The sequence below is a fragment of the Macrotis lagotis genome, chromosome X (assembly GCF_037893015.1).
Source record: "Macrotis lagotis isolate mMagLag1 chromosome X, bilby.v1.9.chrom.fasta, whole genome shotgun sequence".
Lineage (NCBI taxonomy): Eukaryota > Metazoa > Chordata > Mammalia > Peramelemorphia > Peramelidae > Macrotis > Macrotis lagotis.
The window spans coordinates 608,643,711-608,670,429 of NC_133666.1; the positions used below are offsets into that span (position 1 = coordinate 608,643,711).

The 26,719-nt window shown below is 35.3% G+C and overlaps 1 protein-coding gene across 2 annotated transcripts in view; it reads right to left on the reverse strand.

The window, feature by feature from the left end:
* The window catches only part of COL22A1 (collagen type XXII alpha 1 chain), a 665,867-nt gene that overhangs the window by 136,304 nt on the left and 502,844 nt on the right, over positions 1 to 26,719 (reverse strand). For both annotated transcript variants that reach the window (XM_074202703.1, XM_074202704.1), the window contains exons 33-39: positions 18,928 to 18,981; positions 17,065 to 17,118; positions 14,388 to 14,441; positions 10,211 to 10,264; positions 6,196 to 6,249; positions 3,684 to 3,788; positions 1,772 to 1,816 (exon numbers count right to left, since the gene is read on the reverse strand). In XM_074202703.1, coding sequence (XP_074058804.1) covers positions 1,772 to 1,816; positions 3,684 to 3,788; positions 6,196 to 6,249; positions 10,211 to 10,264; positions 14,388 to 14,441; positions 17,065 to 17,118; positions 18,928 to 18,981 — 420 coding nt within the window. The remainder of the gene's footprint in view (positions 1 to 1,771; positions 1,817 to 3,683; positions 3,789 to 6,195; positions 6,250 to 10,210; positions 10,265 to 14,387; positions 14,442 to 17,064; positions 17,119 to 18,927; positions 18,982 to 26,719) is intronic.

Below are 26,719 nucleotides of genomic sequence, written 5' to 3' on the forward strand. Positions count from 1 at the left end.
GCCCTCCCCCACCATGTTAATAGGAGAGAAGTAAAACAGAGTCTAGAACTCATATCATTTGAATCCTAATTCACTGTTCTTTCCATTAGACAATCCAAGAGCAAAAGAAACATAATTTGAAAATCGGGGGTAATTTCAAAGGAACCTTTACCATTTGCAAAACCTAGGGACATAAGACATTCAGTTTCTGGAAAATATTGCATGCTAAAGGGATATTAGAGGGTGACTTCTTCTTAAATATGTTAGAAGACAACACCTACACATGTCACTTTGCCTACATATGACCACACTATGTTCTTCTTTGATGCCTCATTTTTGTACAGATGTAACCCTGGCCCTTACTAGGATACATCTTTGATTTAGAGTTGGAGGGGACCTTAGAAATCATCCAATAAAACTCCTTAGTCAATAGACTAATCCTTCATCATTGTGTTTCTTCAGTCTAGATGCTTTTCAAGCATATAAATCCAACCTAAAGATGTTGAGGAACAAAATGAGACCTATTCACTGAAGGCCACAGAGATAATGAAAGGCAGTACTGTATAATGGCTAGAGCCAAAAAGATCTGTATTCAAATTCTACCTTTCCTTTAAGTCCCACCTCTGACACATATCAACTGTGTGACTGTGGCCTTCTCCTTCTAAGTGGGTGTAAGATGCATCAGCAGGTATGAACTCTAGAGTTCAGCTATGATTAAATCAGATCAAAAAGCAATTGGAAAATACTTAACAAAATAAGTGAAAATGCAAAACAAATTAGAAAATGATAATTTGTTGTTTTCTAAGGCAATCTACAGCCACTGGTATCTGTCTCCATTTGAGTTTGATATCACTCATCTAGGCAACACTCCAAGACTCTAAATTTTAGAGAAAGGACCTGAATAAGTAAAGGGATTTTCTTCACTTGGAAGTTCTCTAAAGTAAAGAACTCACAGTTTCAATTTTTGTGCCTATCCCTATAATCTAGGTAATAATTGGTAGAGCTAGGGTTTTAACTTATACCTTCTCACTCCAAATCATCTCTATGAGGTTCAAACAAGATGGAAGCACTTCAGGCATTGAATGAGTAAGAGTCTGCATCCATTTTAGGGACAATTAGACTAAGTACAGAAAATGGGCTTGCACCTTCATCTCTTGTCTTCATGCCTTTGTATGTCCACCTTACATGTACACCTTCCTCAATTCCATTTATAGAATTACTTATTTTCCTAAAGATTCACCTTCAAATTTACCTTCTATAAGAACCTTCTACAGTGCCTTCAAATTCAAGATTTACCTTCTATAAGAACATCTCCTGATCTCCATTGCTGCCACTGACTTTCCATTTAAGACTACTATCTACTCTGTATATTTCTTGTTTTCCTATTTATATACATGCTGACTCGAGGGAAAGGAGTGTTTAGTTTTCCTTATGAATCCTCGGAATCTAGTATAGTGTTTTGCATATAGTGAGCAACTTAATAAATCATTGTTGATTGATATAAGTATCAATTAAGTAATGACTTCTCATTTCTTCAGGCAAATTGTGAAGATCACTTGCTAAATCAAGGAATGGTAGGCTTTGTTTGTGAAAGAATTACTGAGATCATTAAAAATGTTATTTTGTTTTTTGAAAAAGTACCATGCATTGCAAGAGAAATCGCATCTGGTCTTCCCCAAAGAGGTGATCTCATATGGAAAGGGATAAGAGAGATCTGAAATGTTATGATTTTTCTCTTTAGACCAACACTTTTCATGTTCATTTATTGCTTTCCTGAATGATAATGGATTACCTTGGGTCCTTGAGAGCCTGGTAAACCGGGTGCACCAGGACGTCCCTGGCAAAAAGAACACAGGAAAAAAACAAAGTTATGAAACTTCATAATGCATTTGGGGAAATAAGACCAAGGAACAAGAAATAATTAAGGAATATCCTTCTCTAAAATCATCTTTTATTCATACTGTATAAATCTTATATGTATATAATTATTTATATGCTATTTTTTTCATGTGAACTCCTTGGAGTTGAAATTGTATTTATCTCTTTATCTCTGTCTCTGTCTCTCCTTCTCCCCCCACTCTTTGCTTTCATATATATATATATATATATGAATATTCACACACACATATATATGTACATATATAAATATGCATGTATGCATGTATATATATATATATATATATATATATCTCCCCAGGTACAGTTCTTAGAAATATTAAACAGTTAATAAATGCTTCTTGATTTCACATATTAGGTTAAATTTTTTATGTTTTTATGATATCTTTTAAATATGTAAACAGTGTAGGGCAGAAAAAGAAGCATAAAAGTTTGAAGAATGGGGTTTAATAGGGTTCAGCTAGTTGAGGTAGACTTCCAATACAAAGTAATCCTTAAATTGATTGGATAAGGATTTGCTGGAAATAATTCCACAAAATCTTCTAATTTGATGTTTGGTGCACATGATTGAATTAAAATCATATTCAACTTCACAAGGTTGCTTGGGAATCTTATTGAAAGATCAATAGGATTTAGAGATGTTGAGGGAGGGAGGGTTAGGAAGAAGAAATAGTATTCAAAAAGGTACAAAGGTAAGAATGGGACTTGTGCGTTAGGGGAGCCATGAGGCAGTAGATTTGAACTTGACTGAGCCAAAATGAAAGAGGAAGTCAGATTTAATGATTGATTCTGAGGTAAAGAGAGCCTTGAACTTATAAAGTGCCCATGTTTTGATCTTTTTGGAGGCAAATCCCCATATTTTTTAATGGATTAATAAGAAAGAAAAAGCAGACAAAAAATGTCAAATGGGCTGGTGACCAAACCACAGCATTGGTAAATATCAAAGACTGTAGAGGTACCAGAGAATGGTAGGATGATTGCTTATAAGAATGGATACAGATAACAATAAACAAAGCATAAAAAATTGATGACATCCATCTGACAGACTCTCCCTGCTTTCATTTCTCAAATCTGAAACCTATTTTCTAGTTTACATTCCCCTGCTACCTCTTCTACATTTCGATTTCCTTGCTCTAATTCCTGGTCATAGCTATTCAATTTTTAATTGTGGGACACATAGTAGTATTCCTAAGTTAAAAACTGGTTTTTATTTCCCCATACCCTAAGCCATCCTTCCATAGATACTTCCTTCTATGAAGAATTTTGCAGAAAGACATTGGCACTCCCATAACTATCCATAATTCCTTTCTACCTATCCTCCATCAGCTTGATCAACCAATGAGCCATCCTGAGCCACCCTATTTTTTGGGGTGGGGAATTGATTTTCTGCTAATATTGATCCATGATATATCCCTTATGACCTTCCAATTCTCCTGAAACAAGGTCAATCACCCTCCTACTCGTCTAGAATGTTACTTTTTATTGAGGTATCCTTGTAAATGATGTCCCAGAACTGTATAACAGCTACCTTTGTCATTACATTGAAATGGGTAGGAAATGTTTGATCATTTATTCCAATGGAAGTGTTATTTCTTTCATAAACTTCCATAGCTCTCCCCTTGAAAAAATATATATAATAAAACAGAATAATATTCCCAGCCTTATGAAGTTGAATATGATTGTATAACTCAATCATGTGCACCAAACATCAAATTAGAAGACTTTGTGGAATTATTTAAAGCAAATCCTTATCTTGATTATTTCACATGACTCCTTGTAGCAAAAAAGTCATATCAAATCCCACTTACTGGCTCCCCTTCCTTTCCTTTCCCAGGTGGCCCAGGTTCTCCAGGAGGTCCAGGGTCACCTCTGAGACCAAGAGGTCCTGTTTTTCCTTCTTCTCCAGGTTCCCCCTATAAGCAGAAAAATATAATTTCAGGTTTGAGATAATATTCAGAATATTTATGTAATATATGATACCAAGGATTGGTTTGTAGACTTAATCTAGAACCCTAGCATCTCAATTTTTAAAGGACCATAAAAACAATCAATTCATTCATGATTTAAAACATACATTTATTTTACAATATATTGGAGGAGTGATCAACCAATACCTGTTTGAAAACAGGCTGCCATGATGACTAGTATTTTTTTAAGTTTTAGTTTTAAGATATCTCTTCCTTTAAGGACATTATCTCACCTGAAAACACTGAATTGTAGAATCAAATGGAATAGAACTGTCCAGTCATCTAGATCCAACCTTCAACTTGTGCCTCCTCAACAAACATTGCCAATAACAGAGCTCATCTTCTCCAAGACAATCCATTCCAGAGGATCATTCCTAATTGCAACTGAGAACTTTATGTAGAAGTAAAATCTACTTCTCAATGTTTTATCCTATACCTGTTATAGCCACACAGAATTAGATTTTTTCCTACTACTGACACTCAGATATTTAAAGATCAGTATAATGTGCCACTTTTTTTAAGGCTAAACAGTTCCAATTTCTCCAAATGTCATAATATGTACTCTTATGTTCATGGTCACCCTCTAGTTTGTCTGTATCCCTTTGAAAATATGGTACCCAGAATTCAACATTCAGGATGGGGTCTGAATATAGAAGAGCAGATCACCTCCATTTTTTATTATCTGCTTCTTTTAATGAAACCTAAAGTCCCATTTGCTTTTTTTTGTTTGTATTTGTTCTAGTAGTCATGTCACACTTTAGACTCATTTCCAGTTTTGGCCAATAGACCTAGATCTTTGTCACATTTACTATCATTAAGAGTAGGTGAGATCTCTCTCTTCCTGTCCCTAATTGATTTTTTAAACTGAAATAAGGAAGTTAAAATTATCACTGTTACATTACACAGCATTGGAAAATAGATTTTTTAATTGCTCTTCCTCAAAAAAAACAAACAAGATTTTTTTCAAAAAAAAAAAACCCAAAACAAAAACAAACTTTTGAATTCAGAAAGAATTTAGTGAAACCTTCATATATGCAAACAGAAAGCATTTCTTACAGACTTAAAGGTCAAATGAAGAAAGAAAAAATAAAACTCCCAGTGATCTCAATTGTTGCTATGCTTTTAAAATATATGTGAAATTATTAATTTGTACAGAGATCAAATTAATCAATATTTTTTGAATACTTGGATAAAAATTAATGCCTAGTTCTAGATAGGATACTATAAATATAAAATTGTAAAGTACTTTGTACTAATTATTCATCTAGCAAGGGTATTAATAGGGAACTATAGAGATATAATTAGAGTTGGTCCTCGTCCTAAAGTGCTTCAACACTTCTATTCCAATTAATATTATATTTATGTGTACTTAAGTGCTTCAGGTATGAGAAATAATGTTCAGCACATAGTAAATCCTGAATAATTGTTTGCTAAACTAAATTTAGTTGAATCTGTGCCCATTTCCTCCTGTATGCTAGATTATAAACTGCTTAATAAGGGCAAATGCAATGAATAATTTTTCTTGAGAAGCCCTGAATAAATCACTGAAAAATTTAAAGCATATCATTTGGATGAATCAGGAAGGGAACAGTTCCTGAGGATTTGAGTTTGACCTCAAAAGATGGGTGAGGTTTCAAATCTATGATGGGACAGTTGATATGCTGGTTGGCTTTAATGGACTATTTTTTTTTCCTTTTTCTTTTGAAATCTTTGTTACAAGGGAAGATTCACAGGGAAAGGAAGAAAGCAAGGATATAATTAGAAATCAGTGTGATATGAATACAAAAGCTACCAATAAAAATAGATAATTTAAAAATAAATGAATAATATTATGGCAAGGTTAGACTAGTCTAGGAAAAGAGTATAGGCATGATAACTTAAGACAAAGCATAGAATTTGACCATAGGGTAGAGAAGGAAGTGATGAGAAAAATCTTAGACTGGTGGTTTTATATCATTTTAGGAGGCTACTAAACTTTAAGGTTAATAGGAATGCATGTAGAATTTTCTTCACTTCAACTGTTTCCAACGTCTTATTTTCAGATCTTTGAAATGACATTATTTGTAAAGAGTTACTTTTGCAAAAGATCCTTCAAGTCCTTGAATTCTATGTTCAAGAATTTACAGCATATTTTGATGTGTTCTATGGAGTTTTCCAAAGACATTTTGCCAATAAATGAGAAGTCCATTGGATGGTAGCATTGGAAAAATTTCTTAGAACTGAAAATGTCAGACTCCAAAGGGAAATCAGACATTATGTGTATAACCTCCTAATTTAATAGAAGAGAAACACACAGGCTTGTAGCAAAGAAGTGACTTGCTCAAGATCAAATAAATATATCACCACTTCTTACCTTTCCCCCCCTCTCCCCAGTTTTTCCTGGTGGACCCATGACTCCAGGTATGCCCTGAAGGGAAAAAAGTTAGATTGGTATATATTTTAAAAATATTCATGAACAAAGACATTAATATTTCCTTTTAAAAATACTACCATCTAATGTATTTATTATCTACAATACTAATTCTAGTTGACTAGAGAATCCTCATCAGTTCTTATAGTGTGTTTCCAAGGATAACACATTCTTTTTAATCAGGGCATCAATTCAATATTTGCTGGCATTTCCCCCATTGTATCTTTCTCAAGAGTAACACACAAACCTCTGAAGAGTCATATGCAGATAGGTAGTTCAATGTGTGACTCCTTTCAGAATACATTTCTTCTTCAAATTTTTGCTTCCTCATGTATGCAAATTAGGTGTATAATACACAATAGTCTTAAGGATCAAGTTAATTAAGAGATAAGAAAATATTTAGGAAACGATAAACATACTTTGGAAGATATTATAATATTTATGAACTACCTCAATTGTAGGTTAGATTCACCAATAGAAAATTATAAGACCTTATAGGAAAGTAATTTCTTTATAAGAAACTATTGTTCTGAATCTGTCCTTATAAGATCATATTGAATTAAATAATTAATGAAAATCAATGGATCAGCCAAGATACATTCAAATATAAACTAATGATAAATAGTAAATGATGTCATCTAACTTTATTTTCATTAAAGAGTTTTTATCAGCAAAATGGGGATAATCATACTTTTACTAACACACTAGAAAAGGCTGTCATAAGAACTACTTCATTCCCCCCGCCCAAATTGTGATTTTATAGATGTCTCAGAAAATTTTGTTAAAGATACACCAGATTCCAAAGAAAATCAATAAGTTCTCCGCAATTTATAGTCTTTGAGAATTGACTGTCATAATAGAGAGAGGTATCATGGTACAATATCACTATAGGAGGGAAGTGGTTTAGGAGAGGCAGGAGAGGAGACAGAGGAATCAGAAATAAGCTTGGAGATGAATAGGAAGTGTCTGGCAAACCTGGGTTGGAAGAAGGGAAATAGTTAAGGTTTGGAAGACATCTTGCCTATGTTCCCTCCCCTAATGAATAAAGGACTTCATCCTGGAATGAAGTCTAGGATTGAAAATCATTCTTCTCTACCATTGACCCCAGTGTCTGTGTTTTTTTTTAATGGTTTACCACAGCCAGAAGGAGCATTTTGAGGGGTCTTTGAAAGTTGAGCTTGACTTGAACAGGCATCCATAATCGGTCTCAAGTCTCATGTCAGCCATATATAAAGCAATTTTTAAATATTAAAAAGAGACAACCTGTAATATTATCAGGTTAATACAAGTCCTCCAATTTTAGAGTTAGAAATTTACTTAAAAATATCCTTAGGATTTTCCCCTTATCTCACAGGTAGAGAGTGACAGGACCAGATTTAAACTCAGATCTGAGCTTCTGAAGTCCAATGCTTTTCCCACTGAACCACAGATGGAGGCGAGAACTAAACTCAACTTAGGTTTTATGACTTTAAGGTCTATACTCTTTTCACAAGAGGTATTAATTGAAAAGAAGATATGGAAGTATTGACTGAGTAGGGCTGGAGAATAGTAGTGTTTTAAGACTGTAGGACTAAAGGTCAGAGTGCAAAAGGAATTGGCTGAAGGTTTAAGTGATTATTAAGGATGAAGACCTAAGAGTTACTGGATTGATTAAGATTGGATTTTTTTTCCCTGGTAAAGGTAGAGACTAGACCTCAGGGAGTTGAGGTTTTCAGTAAGACCATAGAGCGGAGCCTTTATAGTCTCAGAGAAGGATAAAAGATTCAAGTTGTTTCCATAATGATTTTATTATGCTAACTCTTCACTGTGAATTCCAACTCATTAAAGTTTATCTTAATGGACTTCCAGTAGAGGAATAAATGCCACCCTAGTAAAGCAATCCTAGGCTATTAGAACTGAAAAAGTCCTTAGGGACTAATATAAGTCTGCATGAGCCTGTGGAAAAGAACAGAAGAGATGAGTATTGAACATCAGAAGTATGGATCCTTTCTACTGGAAATGATTTAATTAAACTTTTCATTCTTTGCCTCTCCCATCCTAGCTAGATGGGTTTAAAGTTTGAGTGGGTGCCATCTAGGTTTCCTTGCCTGAAAGTTTTCTTCATACTTAGATAATCTTGAAACTACAAAAAAAAAACCAACAGAATTTTTAAATATGCATGTCAAGAAGAAGGGAATACATTCTGCCTATAAAATTATGGGACATTAAAGCTTTGAGAAATTACCTTGACAAACCTTAATCTGTTACAGGAATCCACTTTAAAAGGATAATTAATCCAAATTGTAGTGTTTCTATTTGTAGAATCATCAATATCATCACTCCTACTGTTACCAATACTCCTACCACTACCACCATGAATGGAAAGTAGCTTCACAAATAGGAAAGAGCATAGGCTTTTGAGTCAGTAGACCTAAGTTCCAACACTTTCTCTCACATTTACTTGTGTGACCTTGAGAAAGTGAACTAATTTTCCCGGGCTTCAGTTTTCTCATCTGTAAGATGACGGGATTATATTAGATGGCCCCCACATCTCTTGTAGCTTTAGATTTATGATCCTGTTCCAAACTGATTAAAATCTCTTACTCCAACATCTGCGTTTTTTTTTTCTACTATACCAATTAGAGCCCAATTAGAGACAAACTCTCATTTTTCATGGGACTAAATCTGCATAGCTCGCATGAATCAATCAGGGCAAATAACTACAGGAGTTATTTAAATGGAGACTTGGTGACTTTATTTTCTAAAATTGTACTCTGGAGGCTCATCATACTTTGGATGTGGCTTTAGGTTTTTAAATGATATACTGTAAGCTAAGGTCTACTAGGTCCTACCAATCTAGAAAGATTTATATTTTAAAGGTGGATTGTATGCCTGTCATTCATTGACCAACCCAACTCAATGTTAAAAGGCTCATGACCAGAGGATTGGAAATCAGGAGTAGGATTTTATTTATTATTATTACTATTATTATTTTGTCCATGCAATTCATGAGGATGAGCTAATAAGATTGGGATACAGCACAATCTCCAGTGTCAGTGGAAGGAAAACTAAGAAGTTGAAGGATGTGCAATAACAAATGTGTTAATTACTTGTCATTGAAGAGAACCTCATAATTTTCAAAGTACTCCACATTTTCTTAACAATACTTGAGGCATGTAGAGGCAATTGTTCTCACCATTTTAGAGATAAGAATACTATTTACAAATCCAAAGGGATTATCAAGATGAATAATGCTAGAGAACTAACCCATTGGCAAAGTTGTGACTTACATCTATTAATATTCTTTCCATTTTGTGTATCATTGTTTTAGATGGATGACCTAGAAGAGGAACATCATAACTAGACATTTTCCTCTAAGATTTTTCCAAAGATAAATGGTCTTTTTATGGGAATGGGAGAGATATCTAGAACTATGATTTTTAGTACTTTAAGGAATGAGAGACTTACCCTGGACTACAATGATTCCAAAGCCAGCTTTTTGTTCACTATATAACACTGCCTTTCTATATGAATTATTTATAATTCATCCAAATAAGGGCATTTTTCCTGAGTTCCTCTTCTGAGCATTGTATACCTTTGGCTATGAACCCATCCAGGTATTCTCTAAATAATATCGTTGTAACTGTTTACAACATTCTCTTACTTCTACTCATTTCACTGTTCATTATTTCATGTAAGTTTTTCCTTGTTTTATCAAAATTAACCAGATAATCATTTCTTACAGCAGAGTAACATTTCATGCCAAACATACACCACAAGTTGTTTAACTTTCTTAAATTGATGGGCTTCTCTTCAATTTCCAGTTCTTTGCTTCCACAAATAGAGCTGCTAAAAATATTTTAGAACATAAAGGTTCTTTTTCTTTTTTCCCACGATCAATTTAGGAAACATACATAATAGTGGTAAGGAACAATGAAGCTTCTAAATAATTTTCTCACTCTCAACTTTGATTACATACCACATTTCCTGGGAGACCACGGGCACCAGGGGGACCTATTGGTCCAGGAGCTCCCTGTTGAAATAAAAAGATAAGAGAGTAAGAAACAACTAACTCATCTTGAGTACTTAAATGTTTAAATTTTGGAGAATTGTTTTTACCCAGAGAAACAGAATGGACTTCCATTATATCTAATCTATACTCCTGCTCTCCATTGGGCCCAATTCTAAGATGTGTTATTACTCGGATGAATTCTAAGAGATAATTATTAAAGTCAAGCCCCCAAACCCCACTCCTTTCTCATAAAACACTTCTAAACTGCCTACCTAGCACACTGATTTGTCAGAATTAGTACAGATACACTTCCTATGCTGGTTCCAAAGAACTTGCCCCACTCACAGTGAAGGTCTGGTTTTTGCTAAACATGTTGCTTTCCTGCTGGTAGTACTATTGACAGTCTTAATCAAAGGCTAACCAGGAGGTGCATCACAGCACTGTCAGAGAGAATGACACAAGAAAGGGACACCAAAGAATGCAATGATCAAAAATATTCACCAAGGTTAGAAAATACATATGTACTTTTCCTTCCTTCCTTCCTTCCTTCCTTCCTTCCTTCCTTCCTTCCTTCCTTCCTTCCTTCCTTCCTTCCTTCCTTCCTTCCTTCCTTCCTTCCTTCCTTCCCCTCCTCTCCCTTTCTTTTTTCAAATTTTATGTCTTACTGACCTTTGTCTTTATATCACAGTCATTGCTGAGGAGGGCAGAGAACTCTTACTCTGCTCCCTTGTGTCAAAGAAAAACAATTAAGTCAAAACAGTCAATTCATTGAGTGCATCTGAAAATGCATATAACATTATACTTTAGGATTTACTCTCTGTTCTGTACTATAAAGTGAAGGAAGCAGAGATCATGAAGCAAATGACACAATGACAAAATTGTAAGCAGAAAGAAAAATATCATAAAACTGAGCACTGAATAATTATGATGATCAAGATTTCTCCAGAGAAAAAATGAAACTGCCTTCCTTTCTTGCTGGAGGAGGGAACTCTGATTGAGAAACATTACCTATCATGTCCTGTTTAACTGATATGTTCCTTTCCTTTTCTGAAATGTTTTTTGTTTCTTTAAAACTTTTTGTCCCAAAGTGACAATGGTAGAGAATGATGTTGTATTTGGAAATAATTTTGATATGAAAATGAAAGATAAATACTCATACATTTCCTTTTTAATCAACGCTCTGTGTTTATGTCCTTTAACCATTAGTCTTTTGAGGAATAATGGACAGTGTAATGTTTTTGCTTGTGTATGTTCCTCTCCTAGATAGCAATTCAAGGAGCATGGGAGATAGGCAGGGAATCTGAAGCTAGATACCCTTAAAGGTACAGAACAATATCCACTACATAGTCAAGTAGGACTTAGGTACTTGAGGAAATTCAATGGCATTGAAGTAGTTTCCCAAGATGTCAGGATCCAGAGTGGGAAAGGGACTTAGAGACTATAACATTCAATTCCTTTCATTTTACAGATGAAAAACACAATGAGAAGAAGTACATTGTTCAAGGTCATAAGACCATTTCATCCAGTTGGAGCCAAAACAACAACAACCAACGGAGAGAGAACAGTATGTGTGTATGTGTTTCGAGCTCATCTCACTCAACCAGCAGTGAAGATGAGCTTCTAACACTAAGACCCTCAGTCTACTAAAGGACATTACAGAATGGTGCTTTGAGAGATGAATCATATCTTTGTGCATTTACAAGGAATTTTGCTGTGAAGCATTTGATGACTCAGTACCCTTTCTCTTATGTTGTTAATGTCTGCTGTATTTCCCAGAAAAGCAGCATGGTATCTTGGTTTAAAAAAATAAAAACATTAATTCTAGTCATAGGATCTAATCCCAACTCTGATTTTTATTTCTGGTGAGTTCTTGGTTAAGGCATTAATACTTCCCTGTTCCCCAGTTTTCCTCTCAGTTAAATGAAGAGATTGCATTAGATATTTTTGTGGTCTCATATAATTTGAAATCCTGCAGTTTTGGGGGCCAGAATTTTGGACCATGGGCTTTATGGATTTGATGCTTCACATTTCTTAGGAACATATTGTCACTTTGTGGAGCTCTATTTTTCTCTGTAAGGGTGGAGAATTTTAAAGACCAGTCTTTGATTTGTCAATTTATCAGGACTGCAGACTTATCAATGAGGGTTATCTTTGCCTATCACAAAGGATTGTGTTTAAAATTACATTTCTCTGTGAAGGGAGGAAGGAATGGAAAAGTGGGTCCTGAGTAGATTGTTTCATGTTCCTTATCTTAGCAATTGTCATAGAGGTGAGGAGAGGCAGACCAACAGAATGAGAATAATCAGTGCTGGTTGGTAGCTCTAAAAGACTAATTCTGAACTCTGAAGAAAGAATAATGCCTGAACTCAGTATTGTTTTTTCTTAAATCAGTTTTTTTTAAACAGATGCATATTTTTTAGATGAGATCAATGAGGGAACTTATTTCACTTTACTCTGACTACTATAAATATATTTCCGTTTTTCCAATGTTTTTGGGAAGGGGTTGGTGAGAGAAATTCAATTCTTACCAATTAAAAAATAAGATTAAAAATAACATTTTTCATTTTGTGAATAAGTTAAGATTTTGTGTAACTCTTTGGAGCTTATTGTCACATTGGAAACTTGAGTCGTTGTTAGCCTAGTGTATTCCCACTTCTCTTAAAATATTGATTTATCTATGGTATATTTTGGCCCTCCCTATATTGACAGGTCTCTTAATAGTTTCCTGCTATACTGTGAGCCCAAATCTGACCCGGGAGAATAGTCAGATTCCTTACCCAGTGATTCTATTTTTATCTTTATCTCTGAGTATGGCTGAAGGTGAAAGGATCTGGTCAAAGAATTATATGACCTTTGAGAAACAAAAGAACTCAGAGATCACCTAGTTCTATGTGTATTTAAACTGTTTAGTCTAATCTGTATTTAAACAGGAAGCCAGCATCAATTTGAAGACTTCTATTAAAACCCCCCCCCACTATTTTCTGCCTTTGCACTGATATACTTATTCAGAAAATTATTTTTTGTTTTGAAAGGAAGTGATGGTGTTGCTATTGTTGTTTTATATGTACCCTATATCTGCTTCTATGAATTCTACCCATTGTTGCTAATTCTGTCCTTCAGGATGAACAGACTAAATGCATCATTCCTTCCTTCACTTCAAATGTTTAAACACAGACCTTATCTCATTGCTATTCCCCCCCTCCCCGTAAATATCCCCAGTTCCTTTGACAAATCCTTCTATAATATGGCCTTCAAGTCTATGTCCATTATGGTTGTTCTTTTCTGGATGTGCTTCAATTTTTGAAGCATCCAAATAGCTGGTACCCAGGAATTGATCTTACACGCTAAATAATGCCTAGATAGGGCAAAATACAATGGTACTATCACCTGTCTCATTCTGAACATGCCTCTCCTACTTAATGTATTCTCGGATATTATCATCTTTTAGGACTTTTATGGAAAATCATTGATTCATATGAAGACTGCAGCAGACCAAACCTTTCAATTTTTTTTAGACCAAGGAAACAAATTCTGAAAACAAAGAATTCCAGCCTTTTTTCTTCTTCCATGTCAATTAATTTACTGAGAATTTCATACTGATTTAAGGGTTTGGATGTCTACATTGTACATTAATATCACTTGGCACCTGCTGGGCTGAGGTGGCAGAGAGAAAAGTTCCTACAAATGCAATACTTTTAAAAAGTGCATTTTCAATCAACCATAAGTGCAAGGAAGAGGCCAACTGAGGTTTAAAAAAACTTGGAATGATATTGAGCATCTTTACTTTCTGAATGAAAAATGATATGGCAACTAAGGAAAGGAACAGGCAGACCTGTTTTGCCTAGACCAGAAAGGGGGGTGATAGTGAATCTGCAATGAAACAACCTGTGTGGTTAACTCCTTTAATTATTGACATGAAGCAATGGTTGGATTGGTCTGTAATGAATTAATGGTCTAAGAATTTGAGGACAATTGCCCATTTGATTCTTTTCAATCCTAAACAGTTTAATATGCAACTTTGTTTACTGATCACATACTCTTCTACTGAATTAGACCAAGAACCAAAATCTGCAATGCAGCTGCTGGCACATCCCTTCAGCTGTATGGCCTGTTAAGGAGACACATCAGAGAGATAATTACTCACAGTGTTTCCAGGCACTCCAGGTCCCCCTTGGGCACCTTCTGGGCCTTGAGCACCCTGGAAGGAAACAAAGGGACACAAGCAAATTAGAAACTGCTGAATTCAGTTCAACATCTGGGTACTCAGGCAGGGGGCTGCTCTAATCGATTCAAATGAGGTGCTGAAAAGTCAAAGTCATATATTGGGGGCAGGGAAAGCATCAGAGAAAAGCATGAAGAATACTAGAATTATAAAGTTCTAAGAGCATGTATTTAATATATTGAAACATAGACTGATGAAATATATAACACAGAATATTAGCATGTCAGGGATGTGAGAACCTAGAGCATGGAGTGCTAGCACTCAATTGTTAATTATCAATTTTGAAATTATTAATTTTGATAAGGGAAAAACATGCTATGGTTATTCTTTTGGATGCCACTGCAGTTATAAATGAGGAAGCTAAAAGTAGGCGAACTGACTTGATCCAAAACTGGTTATTAATTGAACTTGGTCTAGAATCCTAGCTTCTTGAGTCCCAGATTGATGTTCTTTCCATTGTATGATGTAACATTCTGATGCAAAATTGGTTTCAGTCTTGAGAAACATAAAATTCTTCTTGGTGAATTCACAGACTAATTATATATTTTGTGGGTATAAACCAGTCATTTCATTTATTCTGCTTCCTGGCTGATTGTCATATAACCATCTAATTGATAAATAGAGGCACTGCACTCTAGGATACATGTTTGAACACCTCTATTTTATAACTAATTCTTATTTTATATACACTATTTTTATAGAGTATTGATTTGAATCCTGAAATTTCACCTAAGGGTCCATGATGAATCACAGAATATTAAACTTGAATGGAGTATTGATGATGAAGAGGATGAGGAAGATGATGATGATGATGATGATGGCTTTTCCACTTGACCAAGGAGAATATGAATTATTCATCAAATTGAGGTGTATGTACAACCACATTTTTTAAATGAAATTTCTTTTGGAAATATTATAAAGGACAAAATTTAGAATGCTAAAACTGTTGCCTTATGCTCAGTCAATTATGCCCCACTCAGAAGACCTGACTGAATTCTAGCATGTGAAACATATTAATTGTTTATGCTTAATGATTATTGAAGCAGACCAAGTGAGTTATACTTAATTACAGTTATTAAATCAACAAAATGTGCTATTTTATTCATTTATGTCTTTCAGTCCTATTCTACCTAATTCCTTTCAAGAGATTAAATGAACATTTTAGTCAACTCTCAATTATCAATGTGTGGGCTATCCACTGTGAATTGTCTGCAGAAAATTTCTCATTCCATTCTGTTACCTAGTATTCATCTGGGTCACCTTTCCCACTCATTATTCAGAAAACAGAAACTATAACTTTCACATCAATTTATGCAATACATGTACCAGTTGGAGAGAGAAAATACAGGGGTGAAGGTGGAACATTTTAAAGTTAATCATATAAGCTGGATATTTCATTGTTGTCAATAGAAAAAAGTGTGATGAAGTATTGACTGCATAGATTAGAAGTTTTCATAAGGTATATGAAGACATTTTAAAAGTACAGATCCACCAATAATAATATGAATAAATCACATTTTTATTATATCTGAAGGTATATAGAGTAACACATTTATTTGACCTTCACGACATCCCTGTAGAGTAAGTTCTACAGAAATTTTACAGATGAGGGAATTGAGAGGTGAAGAACCGTGTAGAGACTTGCTCATGCTTACAAGGTTGGCATCCGAACTGAACCCAAGTGTCCCTAAGGTCTCATAAATGATGGAAATGCAGTATAGAATGATTAAACATTTTAAGTCGAAGAAATTGTAATGGCTATGTTGTCTAACTTTTCAAATGAGGTAACTGAAGCCCAAAGACTCACTCAAGTTCATAAAAGTGTTGGTTACAGAGTATTTTTAAAGCAAGAAGGGAATTTACAAAACATTGCATTCTAATGTGATTTGCATGACTATAATCTCTATCAACTTGCTTTCCCTATATGCAGGTGGTGGGGGTCGGGGACAGAGACAATTTGGAACTCAAAGTTTAAAAAATATTAAAATATTTGTACTTTACTTGGGAAAAATATTAAAGTTTTAAAAATCATTCAGCCCAATCCCCTCATTTTACTAAGGTCCAGAAGAGTTAAATGATTATACTGAGTTATATAGTTAGTACCAAGATGCTACTGAAAAGTAGGCCCTAACTCACTGCTCTTTCAACTTACATTGAAAACTAGTATTCATAGCTGGTTCTTCAGGAAAAAAAGGACACATGGCAAATTTTGTTTTAACTGCATTATTAACAATTTTCTATCACTTTCTTAAGTCTAGACAATCAAAAAAAATCAAGCCCTTATCTATTGTGTTTGTTGATTTCCTAAATGTAAATGTTCACACTAAGAACCTGAAAATAAGATCTTGAGGGTTGGTTCAACCTGACTCCAGCATACCCTTGATTATATCCCCAACTGTCTCATGAGTGTGACAAATTTCTGGCTAGTTCCCAGGTTTAAGAATGTGTCTCAGTCTGTTAATATTTATAAGAGATAGAAATATCAGATATATACAAATTGACACTATGAATGGAGCTAGAAGACACAGCAGGATTCATTTCTTGCTTTCTACTGGAAAGCTATAGTCAATTGAAGATAGAGAGTAAGGATTTCACTTACCGGGGATCCTGGAGGTCCCATTGGACCTATTTCACCTGGAAAACCACGTGCTCCCTAAAATCAAATGATAATAGAATCATCTTATCAAATAATTAGAGGATCTCAATGTCTTCTAGACCTACCCTTGCCCCAAAGTAGGAAACCTATTTATAACGTTTCTGACAAATTGTCCTTCAATCTCAGCTTGACAAGATCCTATGATGGAGAGTTCATTGGGAGGCAATCTATTTCAATTTTGGACAGTTTTTATTGTTGAGAAGTTGTCATTTAGGTTGAGCTGAAATCAACTGTCTTGTTAATTTTGGACCACTTAGGTTTGACATTCAATGGTCAAGCAAAAGCTCTCCAATCTTTCTTCTCTCTGACAGTTTGCCATACTTAAACATGGGGATATTGTTTCCACAAAACTTTCTCTCAGTTATAAAAACCTAATTTCTTCAATCTAATTTGACTACTTTTTAATAATCAATCAAGAAAAAAAGTCTTACTTTGACCCCATAGCAAAGAAGCCATGAGTAGAAAGAAACAAGTTTATAATGGGTATATACTATGTGCCTTATTTCTGTGTGAATAAATATCTATATCTATATATCTATATATGTGTGTGTATTTGTACATATATCTATATCTATATCCACATATAACTTTCTCTATTTATATTTTAGGAAGTTATCTACCTATGATAGTGTAGGAATGTCACTTCTCTTGTGTTAATTATGTTCTATTCAATTTAAAATGCAGTCAAGATCTACATACTATCGACTCATACTGAGATTTCAATCTATAGAAAAAGTGAAAAATCTCACCATTCTAGTGATTTTTGAATGCATCTTGGCCTCTGTAAGGCACCTATATAGGTAAGATTCCTAATTGATTCTACTCTCTAAGGACATAGTGACTTTGTAAGTAACAGGCATGGAGTAGATAACCCAAATCATAACCTCCTATTCTGAATTTTGGCATCCTTCAAACTGCTGCAGATGCCATATTGTTAGCCTATCATCACAGGACAGTTGAGCTGTGGAAACAGGAAGTAATTGCAAACAACAGCTTGAAAGAGATATCATTTTGATTGTAGAAAGAAGGTAAAAGCAGCAAGAGTCTAGGCTTTTGGGATGGTATTCAGGCTATCCCTTTATACTACAAAAAGAGTTGTATGCATGTAAGTTTGAGACCCAGGAGAGATCTCCTTGTGGAAGCACAGTATCCTTTGGGTAGACTGGTTTTGCTCCAAATGTCTGAGCTCCCCTCTGCTTTTTCTGTCACTAGGAAAGTCTTGTACACAAGGTTTTACTTTGAGTTGGTTGAGATCTTAGATTTAGAATACACCAAATAGTAGGGCAGTGATTTTTCTAGGTTACAAGCATATCAGCAGTAGTATCCATGAGCACAATTGTGTTCTTTTCTGTTTCCTCAGATAGGTCTGTGACATAGGAATTCAGGACCCAGTCACAAGTGGCTAGAGACATATATATCTCTTTCTCAGAGCAACCACAGCTCATAAAAACAAAACAAAGCAACCCTAAAGGGTAATATAAACATCACATCATCAATTTCTCACCTCTATTCACATTACCATGACAAAATAGGCAGGAAGGGGAGCAACGTTTGATAAAAATAATGCATCTTTATAGAAATCTGGAATTCCATTGATGTAAGCAATCTCATTTAATTCAACTACTCAACCAGCACAGGCCTGAAGTCCCTGATAAATGTTCATAGCCTTGAGGGAATTGTATTGTCACTTCAAATATACATCTACATGAGGTGTGACTCTTCAACATGGATAGCCCTCAACAACTTGACAGCTGGGAACTAGCATGTCTCCCTTTGACAAATACATTAAAAGGCTGTGATACTCACAGGTTCCCCATTGATTCCTGGTTCTCCTTTCTCTCCTTTCTGCCCAGCTGCCCCCTGACAAGAGACAATCAAAAGGTAAGGTCATTAGTGATAGGAAGGACCATAAAGATTATCTAATTGAGGGAAAATGCTTTTGAAACTAAAGTATGTTACACTCATGTGAGGAGTAGATTATCATTTTCCCCCTGAAGTCATAAGATCATAGGTTTAGAGTTGGGAGAAACCCTAAATAATTAGATGAAGCTCTCTATCTTTTTAAAATTTTAGATGAAAGAGAAACTAAATGATTTTTTCCTAGGTCACGCAATACCTGGCAGTGGTGACACTTAAACTCAGTGCTCCAACTTCAAATACCACATTCTTTCTATTGCACTGTACTGTGCCCATCAATACCTCAGTATAGTAGGGGGGAAATGAATTAAATTGAAAAATCAGAGATATACTTCTGCTATATGAAAGCTTTTAGTGTCCACTCTTGAAATATTACTTAAATAGAAACACTATTCATTAGAACCTAATAGCCTAATAGGGATAAAGGCATGTGCACAAAATAAGATTATTCAAGGGAAAGTGAAATAAATAAACATGGTCAAAGGAACAAGCGTTTATTAAATAAATGCCTACTATGTATCAAGCACTGTTCTAACAACTTTACAAATAGTATCTCATTTGAGTTTTACAACAACCCTGGGAGATAGTTACCATTATTATCCTCATTTTATAATTGAGGAAACTGAAACAAATAGAGGTTAAATGACTTGTAAAAATTATACATAACTTATAAATTATTAATGGACTAGCTAGGGAGAATCTGAGGTCAGGTTTGAACTCAGGTCTTCTTGACTCCAGACCTAGTGCTCTATCTACCATAACACCAAGATAGTCTAGACAAATGCAAAGGAAAGATAGGGACAAAAATGCACCCTTCTTGGAAGATGCAAGAGATTGAAAAGAAGGGGGACAATTAAAAAGTCAAATGGGGTAAGAGGAAAGAGTTTTTCAACAAGAGTTGACTACAGTGGGACTATCACTTTTCAGGAATGTAAAGTGTGAGCAATACAGAGGGTAAAAAATGGTGACGAATGAAAGTTCAGGTCAGACATATGTGAATGGAAAAGGTATGAGATAAGACCTTGTATGGAGGGTTTGGAAATTTTCAAATTATCTGACAGGTAATGGGGAGCCACTGATTTTTTTTTAATAGAAAAATGCTATGATTAAAACCAAACAAAAACAAACAACCCTTCAGAATCTGATGAACACTATAAAAATTATCAATTATGTATCTCTTTCCCTTAATCCTAATTCCTCCTATTGATGCAGAGAACCATGGGCATAGGGAATATTGAAATTAATTGGAAACAAAGTTTTGTGAATCTTCACTCTTTCCCTGTCACTCTGTTAAAACACCCAGACCAGAATCAGAGACCCTTGACCCCTTCCCCAAAAAGCAAATTCTCCAATGTGGGCCTTGGGCAACTCCCAAGTCACCATCTCTTTTCATAGACCCTGAGTGGGGATTTAAACAGATTTTGGGAGAGGTACAGGCTCTTTCTTTTGCTTTCCTCTCTTGTTTAACCTGGTAGCTGGCCTGCCAAGATTAATTAGCAATCCATGTTTTTTCCTTTAATCTTTCCTTAATTTCTCTATCATTTTCTTTTGTGTTGTAACTTCTTTTTTAATAAATTTTGATTTTCTTTTTACACCTGTATTCTTGGGTCAAGCAGTGATTCTTCCCTGGAAACATCAAACCCATTGGCTACAATACCAAAAGCAACTAATCTGTAAACATGTTTATTAAAAATATGTATATGCAATTCTAACCTGACTGTTCCATGCTTGGGGGGGAGGGAGGGTGGAAGGAAATTTTGTAATTTTTAAATATGGATAAAAATAAATTTACATAGGAAAAAGTGCTATAATTGGCAGTTGTTCAACCATCAGGTACAAGGCACATTGGCAAGGAGAGAGGTAGAAAGCAAGTAGGCAGTGGTAAAAATTTGGAAGTTGAGGGGATGCCCATCAATTGGAGAATGGCTAAACAAGTTAAGGTATATGAATACTGTGGAATACTATTGTTCCATAAGAAACCATAAATGGCCAGACTCTAGAGAAGCATGGGAGTAGAACCATGAGAACAAAGTACACATCAACAATAACATTGTGAGATGACAAACTTGATGGAAGCAGCTCCTCTCACAGTTCAGAGAACTAGGACAACTGTTTTAGACCTGCTATGGATTATGATATCCCCATCCAGAGGAAGAAAAAAAATCATACACACACAGACAAAAACAACCTTTCAGAATCTGATGAATACTTTATAAAATTATCTCTTATAAATCTTGCAAGTAGGCAAATTAGGAGACTATTACAATAATTCTATTTGCAGATAATAGGATCATTGATGCCCTCAGAAGAAAGGAAGGAGCTGAGGGAAAGAGATGGTTGAGGTACTAGTGGACATTTAGATATTTTGACAAATTTCATCTGTTTCAATAGAGAGAATTCCCATATGGATAAATCCATTAGCTCTAGATGAAAGAGGATGCTTGGGTTGTAGGGTACAGTTAGAGTGCTAACTAAGAATGGGACTGGGGCTAGGATTTAAAAGTTCTTCAAAGTGCCTGAGTCTTGGTGGCCTCAGCATCATTTGAGAGCTGGAAGGGACTTCAGCAGTCATCTATCTAACACAAACCTGAAAAGTCTCTGCTATACCATACACGTGGTCTTTCAGTGTCTACTTTAAAGACTTTCAAGAAAGGGGGGACAAATAACTCTTTAGGTGTCCCATTCCACTTTAAAGGCAGCTTTTATAGTTAGAAAGCTCTTAAAAACAATACAAACCATCAAGTCTAAATTTGCTTCTTGGCAGTTTGAACCCTTTGCTTCTGGTTCTGCCCTCTGGTTCCAAACAGAAGTATAATCCCTCCATAGAACACTTTGTTTTAGTTAAAGACATCTTTATGCAGTCCCCATGTGTCTTCTCTTCAAGTTTAACATAACCAGTATCTTGATATGATTTTTGTTGAGCGTTGTGACTTGCCCAAGGCCACACAGCTAGTATCAGAAGTTGGATTTGAAATTAGTTCCTTCTGCTGTCTATCCACTGTGCCACTTAGAATCTCCTCTTGAATAGATTTTTATGACAAGAACCCAAACTCTTCTTCATCTTGGTTGTACTCCTCTGGTAATTCTTTAGCTTGTCAAGATCTTTTTAAAACTATATTATCCAAAACTAAATACCATCCTTCAGATGAAGTCTGACAAGAGTTGACTACAGTGGGACTATCACTTCTCTAAACTTAGAACCTAAGTCAATCTTAATGTAGCCTAAGATTACAGTAGATTTTGGATTACCATATCATGGCACTGAAGCTATTAGGAATTCTTTTACAGAATAACTGCTGCCCAATCATGTCCTGGTGAAGTTGATAGTATTTTTTTCCCAAAATAAAATAATTTACATTTCTCCTTTTGAATTTCATCTTCTTAGATTTAGTCAAGTGCTATAATCTGTCATGATCCTTTTGTAGCCTGACTCTGTCATCTAATATCACAGTTATTCTTCTCAGCTTTGTCTCAACTGACTAATCTGCAAATTTGATGTTCATGCCATCTATCATTTTATCTGTCAGTAATAATAAATGGTAAACAGATTAAAGCCAAATCCAGTTCCCTTTACATTTCCATTGAAGACTGTTTTCCATATTAACAATGACCCATTAGCAATTACTCTTGTATTCAGCTGATTCCAAAAGTTTTCAGTTATATTTTAATCTCTTTATTCATCCATCCATCTCCTCTTCAACAATATATTAAGATAGTTGACAAAAAGTCTTGCTAAAAAAATCTGTATTTTATTCATCTTCTAATTTAATTATCCATTCAAAAATAATAAATGAGGTTAGAAAGACATGACCTGTTCTTTATGAAATCCCTTATTCTTCACCTTTTTATATGCTAGGCAACTATCTCTTTATTGAATTTTCTATGAATTGCAGTCAAGCTCATTGGCCTATGATTTGAAGACTATTCACTTTCCTTCTTGAAATTGGGACATCTATACTCCCATTTTGACGTAACTCTCCTTATTTCCATTATCTTTCCAATATCACTGCCAGTGCCTCAGCAATCTCATCTGCCTGTTCTTTTAGTAATGAATGATGGAGTTCATTTGAGCCAGAAAATTTGAATTCATCAAGAATGACTTCATTACCCATCCCTTCTTCCTCTCTATATTCTCTTGCTTTGGTCTAGCAGAGATAAATGTTTGAATTTTGCCACTGTAACTACCATATTTGTCTCATGACTCCTCTTCCCTTGGCTTCAGAGAGACTGAATCTGCACTGGTTATGGTTCAGCTGTGTTCACAGTCCTACAATCACACCTACATAAATGGAGGTGGGGTCACATAGGATGCAAGAGGAGTATGACATACAACTAATCTGTTCCAGCTGTGAACATACGCACTCCACCCACACCTTTTCCCAGGAATCAGATTTATGTATTTTGACTCAGCTCAGAAATATTTCCATCTCACTATCCCTCTTTTTACTCATATATCTGTGTCTATGCTCCTTGTTTCCCTTGACTCAGAAGAAGCCTTTACCTGGATGTCTTACCTTCAAACCAGAGTAACTAAAACACTTTGTAATGTTAAAAAGTTGGTACTGTTTTTTTTTATTCTAGCTGTACCTCTTACCAAAGGAAAGAGTTAATATGGAATCCATGCCTCAAACTCAAATGTGTTCATCAACAGACCTGTGCCATCACTATATCAATCATGTGGAAAATGGAGACAGAGAATTATGAATATAGGAAATTTATAATTAGAAACAAATACTGTAATCTTTTATGCTGTTAAATCTTGTTAATTGTGGAAGGCTGTTTGCTCCTGAGATGTAAACTGAGCCCTATTATTTCATTGTTAAATACAAATTGTACCTCATCCTCATTACTCCTTCACCTTGCTTCCTATGTAATTTATAGGTAACATACCTTGAGACAGTAAGGACCAGTACATAGTTTGCTATTGGAAAATACCTGGCTCAGGTGCTAGACCATTCCCCAAGTGCCACCTTATTATAGAAGTACATTTAAAAAGAAGTGATGTCCCTTCTGGGCTCTCTGACTCTTTTGGATGCTACCCCCAAAGATGACATTCTCTCTTTCCTTGCTAGGTCATGTATTTTCAAACTAGGCCCTGATGATTCACCATGCCCCCATGCCAAGTGACCAAGGTATGTGCTTTCTCTCTCTCTCTCTCTCTCTCTCTCTCTCTCTCTCTCTCTCTCTCGCTCTCAAAGTGCTTACTATTTTTCTACAAGTTTTAATCTATATACTTTGCAATAATTTGCAATAAATCTTGGGATGTTTTAAAATCCCAGGGAACATATTAATTACTTCATTTTTCAGTAACCCTAGATCTTCTATCTTTAATTAACGATCCTCAAATCTCATCGGCAACAAAATGAAACAGTCCTGCCTTCAAGCCATGACCTCTAACACCTTTGTACACCATTCCCCAAGGCAAATACAACTTTCTTGTCTTTTTTTCTGGGTCATTCTGTCCAGAACCAATATAATAGACCAGGTAAGCTATTTGGAGGATTCTGTTCATCTCTAGGCTCCTTTTATGGGAGCAATATGAAGATGGATAAGACTTAAACTTCTCTGTCTTTCTGGCTTCAAAGCCCTTCTTAACAATTTATCCATAAATTCCTGGCTAGCTCTTCCTCTGGTCTTTCTTACCAATATGAATGATTCATTCCATACTTCTCAAATGATCTGAAGTTTTCATTGACTTTAGGCTTAGAATGAGTTAATGATATGACTGGGAAACCATAAAAACTAATGTGATCTTAGACTGTAATAACAGAAATAGATTACAGAAAGGAAGTAGCTGATTGTTTTGATGGATTTGTATACTCGTCATCATCCATCTGAAGTATTTCATCTAGTTCTGGGGATCACATTTTTGTATGGTTGAGTCAGACCACAAACATAGAAATGAATTGAAACATAAATATACAATTATAGTGTAACAAGAAAGGTAGGTTGAGATTGAGGAATATGGTCAAGGCTAGAGGGAGAGAATAGGTTACTCTTGCACAGTTATGGCAGTAGAATAAGTCTTTAGAGGTATACACCAGAATGGTGGAAAATGCACAGGAGGATCATTTAAAGGAATGAAATACATTTATCCTGGAAAACAGAAGCTTAAGGAGAGAGAGCATGATAATAATATTCAAGAATTCTGAAGGGCTGTCATGTAGAAGATGGAGTTTTTTGGTTTCTAGAGAGAAGGATGGATAACAAAAGGTAGATGATGTAATGAATTTAAGTTTGATGTCAGGGGAAATATAAACTACAATATTGCTTTCCCTAAAAACTAACACTGCCCAGAGCTGAAAAGCCCTACCTCAAGGGATGGTGGACTCCCCCAATTTAAAGGATTGTTCAGTTACTAATCAGGCATATTACTATCTAGCAACAATAGTCCTATTTACCCACATAGTTAGACTATATGGTTCTTAAGGTTCTCTCTAATTCTCAAATTCTGGGGTTAATATGTGACTACAAGCAAATTACTTAATCCCTCATTGTCTCTATTTTCTCCCTTCTCAATTTGTGATTATAATGCTTGCCCTTGAATTGTCTGACTCAAAGGGTTTTTATGGAGAAATTATGTTGCATATATTAAAGATCAGCAGAAAAGTGAATGATTATTTCTAGCTGGGAAGTCATGGGCTACCCTTTGGGCCTCAGTTTCCTAATCTATAAAATATGATACTGACCCTTACTCTCCCTGATACTCTAGGTTGATGTGGGGAAAGAATTTGGACAACCTTCAAATGTTAAAAAGAACCACTGGTGGCCAGAGCTTTCAGGGACCTTATCGATGATCTCTAGTCTTTCATTTTACAGAAGATGAGAAAATAGCCCAGAGAGTTACAAGGAATCTAATAAGTGTCAGTTGCTAATTGAACATGATGCTCTCTGAGGGTGATTCCATTTCTGGAGCAGCCCTTTTATCTTCTATCCATCTTGCTTTCCTCCCACCTGTCTTTAGAATGGGAACCAAGGACCTATGCAAACCTGCAATTACTATCGCCATCTTGTGGTACGTTTGAGCACTGCAGCAATGCTGTGATTTGCAAAGATAAACTTGGACATAGTCTCTGGCCTCCTTGATTATGACTTTTCTTAATTATGCTGTAAACTTTAAAAGTTATCTAAATCCTTAAGTTTCCCCACCTCCTCTTGATCCATAGGGACTCAGAAAGTACACAATGAAGAAGAGCATTAATGAAGTCAAAAAGAAAAACTCTTTAGAAAACCATAAATACAAACACATGTTGCTTTGGCAACCAAGGCTTGCCCCAGGGGAGTGCAGCTTGGAATTCTGCAATGAATCTTTTTTATAGTCATTCTTTTTTCTTTGTTTATTGCAAAGAGATTTTAATGCACAGGCAGAGGAGAAGCCTATCATCTGCCCAAGAAAAAGCCCATTCTACTTAGACAAAGGATGGAGGCAACTAAACCAAGTATCAGATTTGATGGGATTCACAAAGGTCCTTCCCTAATGAGCTTGACTCCTATTCCAAGGTCAGTCTGAGAAGTGAAGCACCATGACATCCTTTGAGGGCATTTTGTATATCATTTCTTCTTTTATCTTTTTTTCTTTTTTTTAGTTTTTACAAGGCAATGGGGTTAAGTGATTTGTCCAAGGTCATACAGTTAATAAGTATTAAGTGTCTGAAACCAGATTTGAACTCAGGCCCTCTTG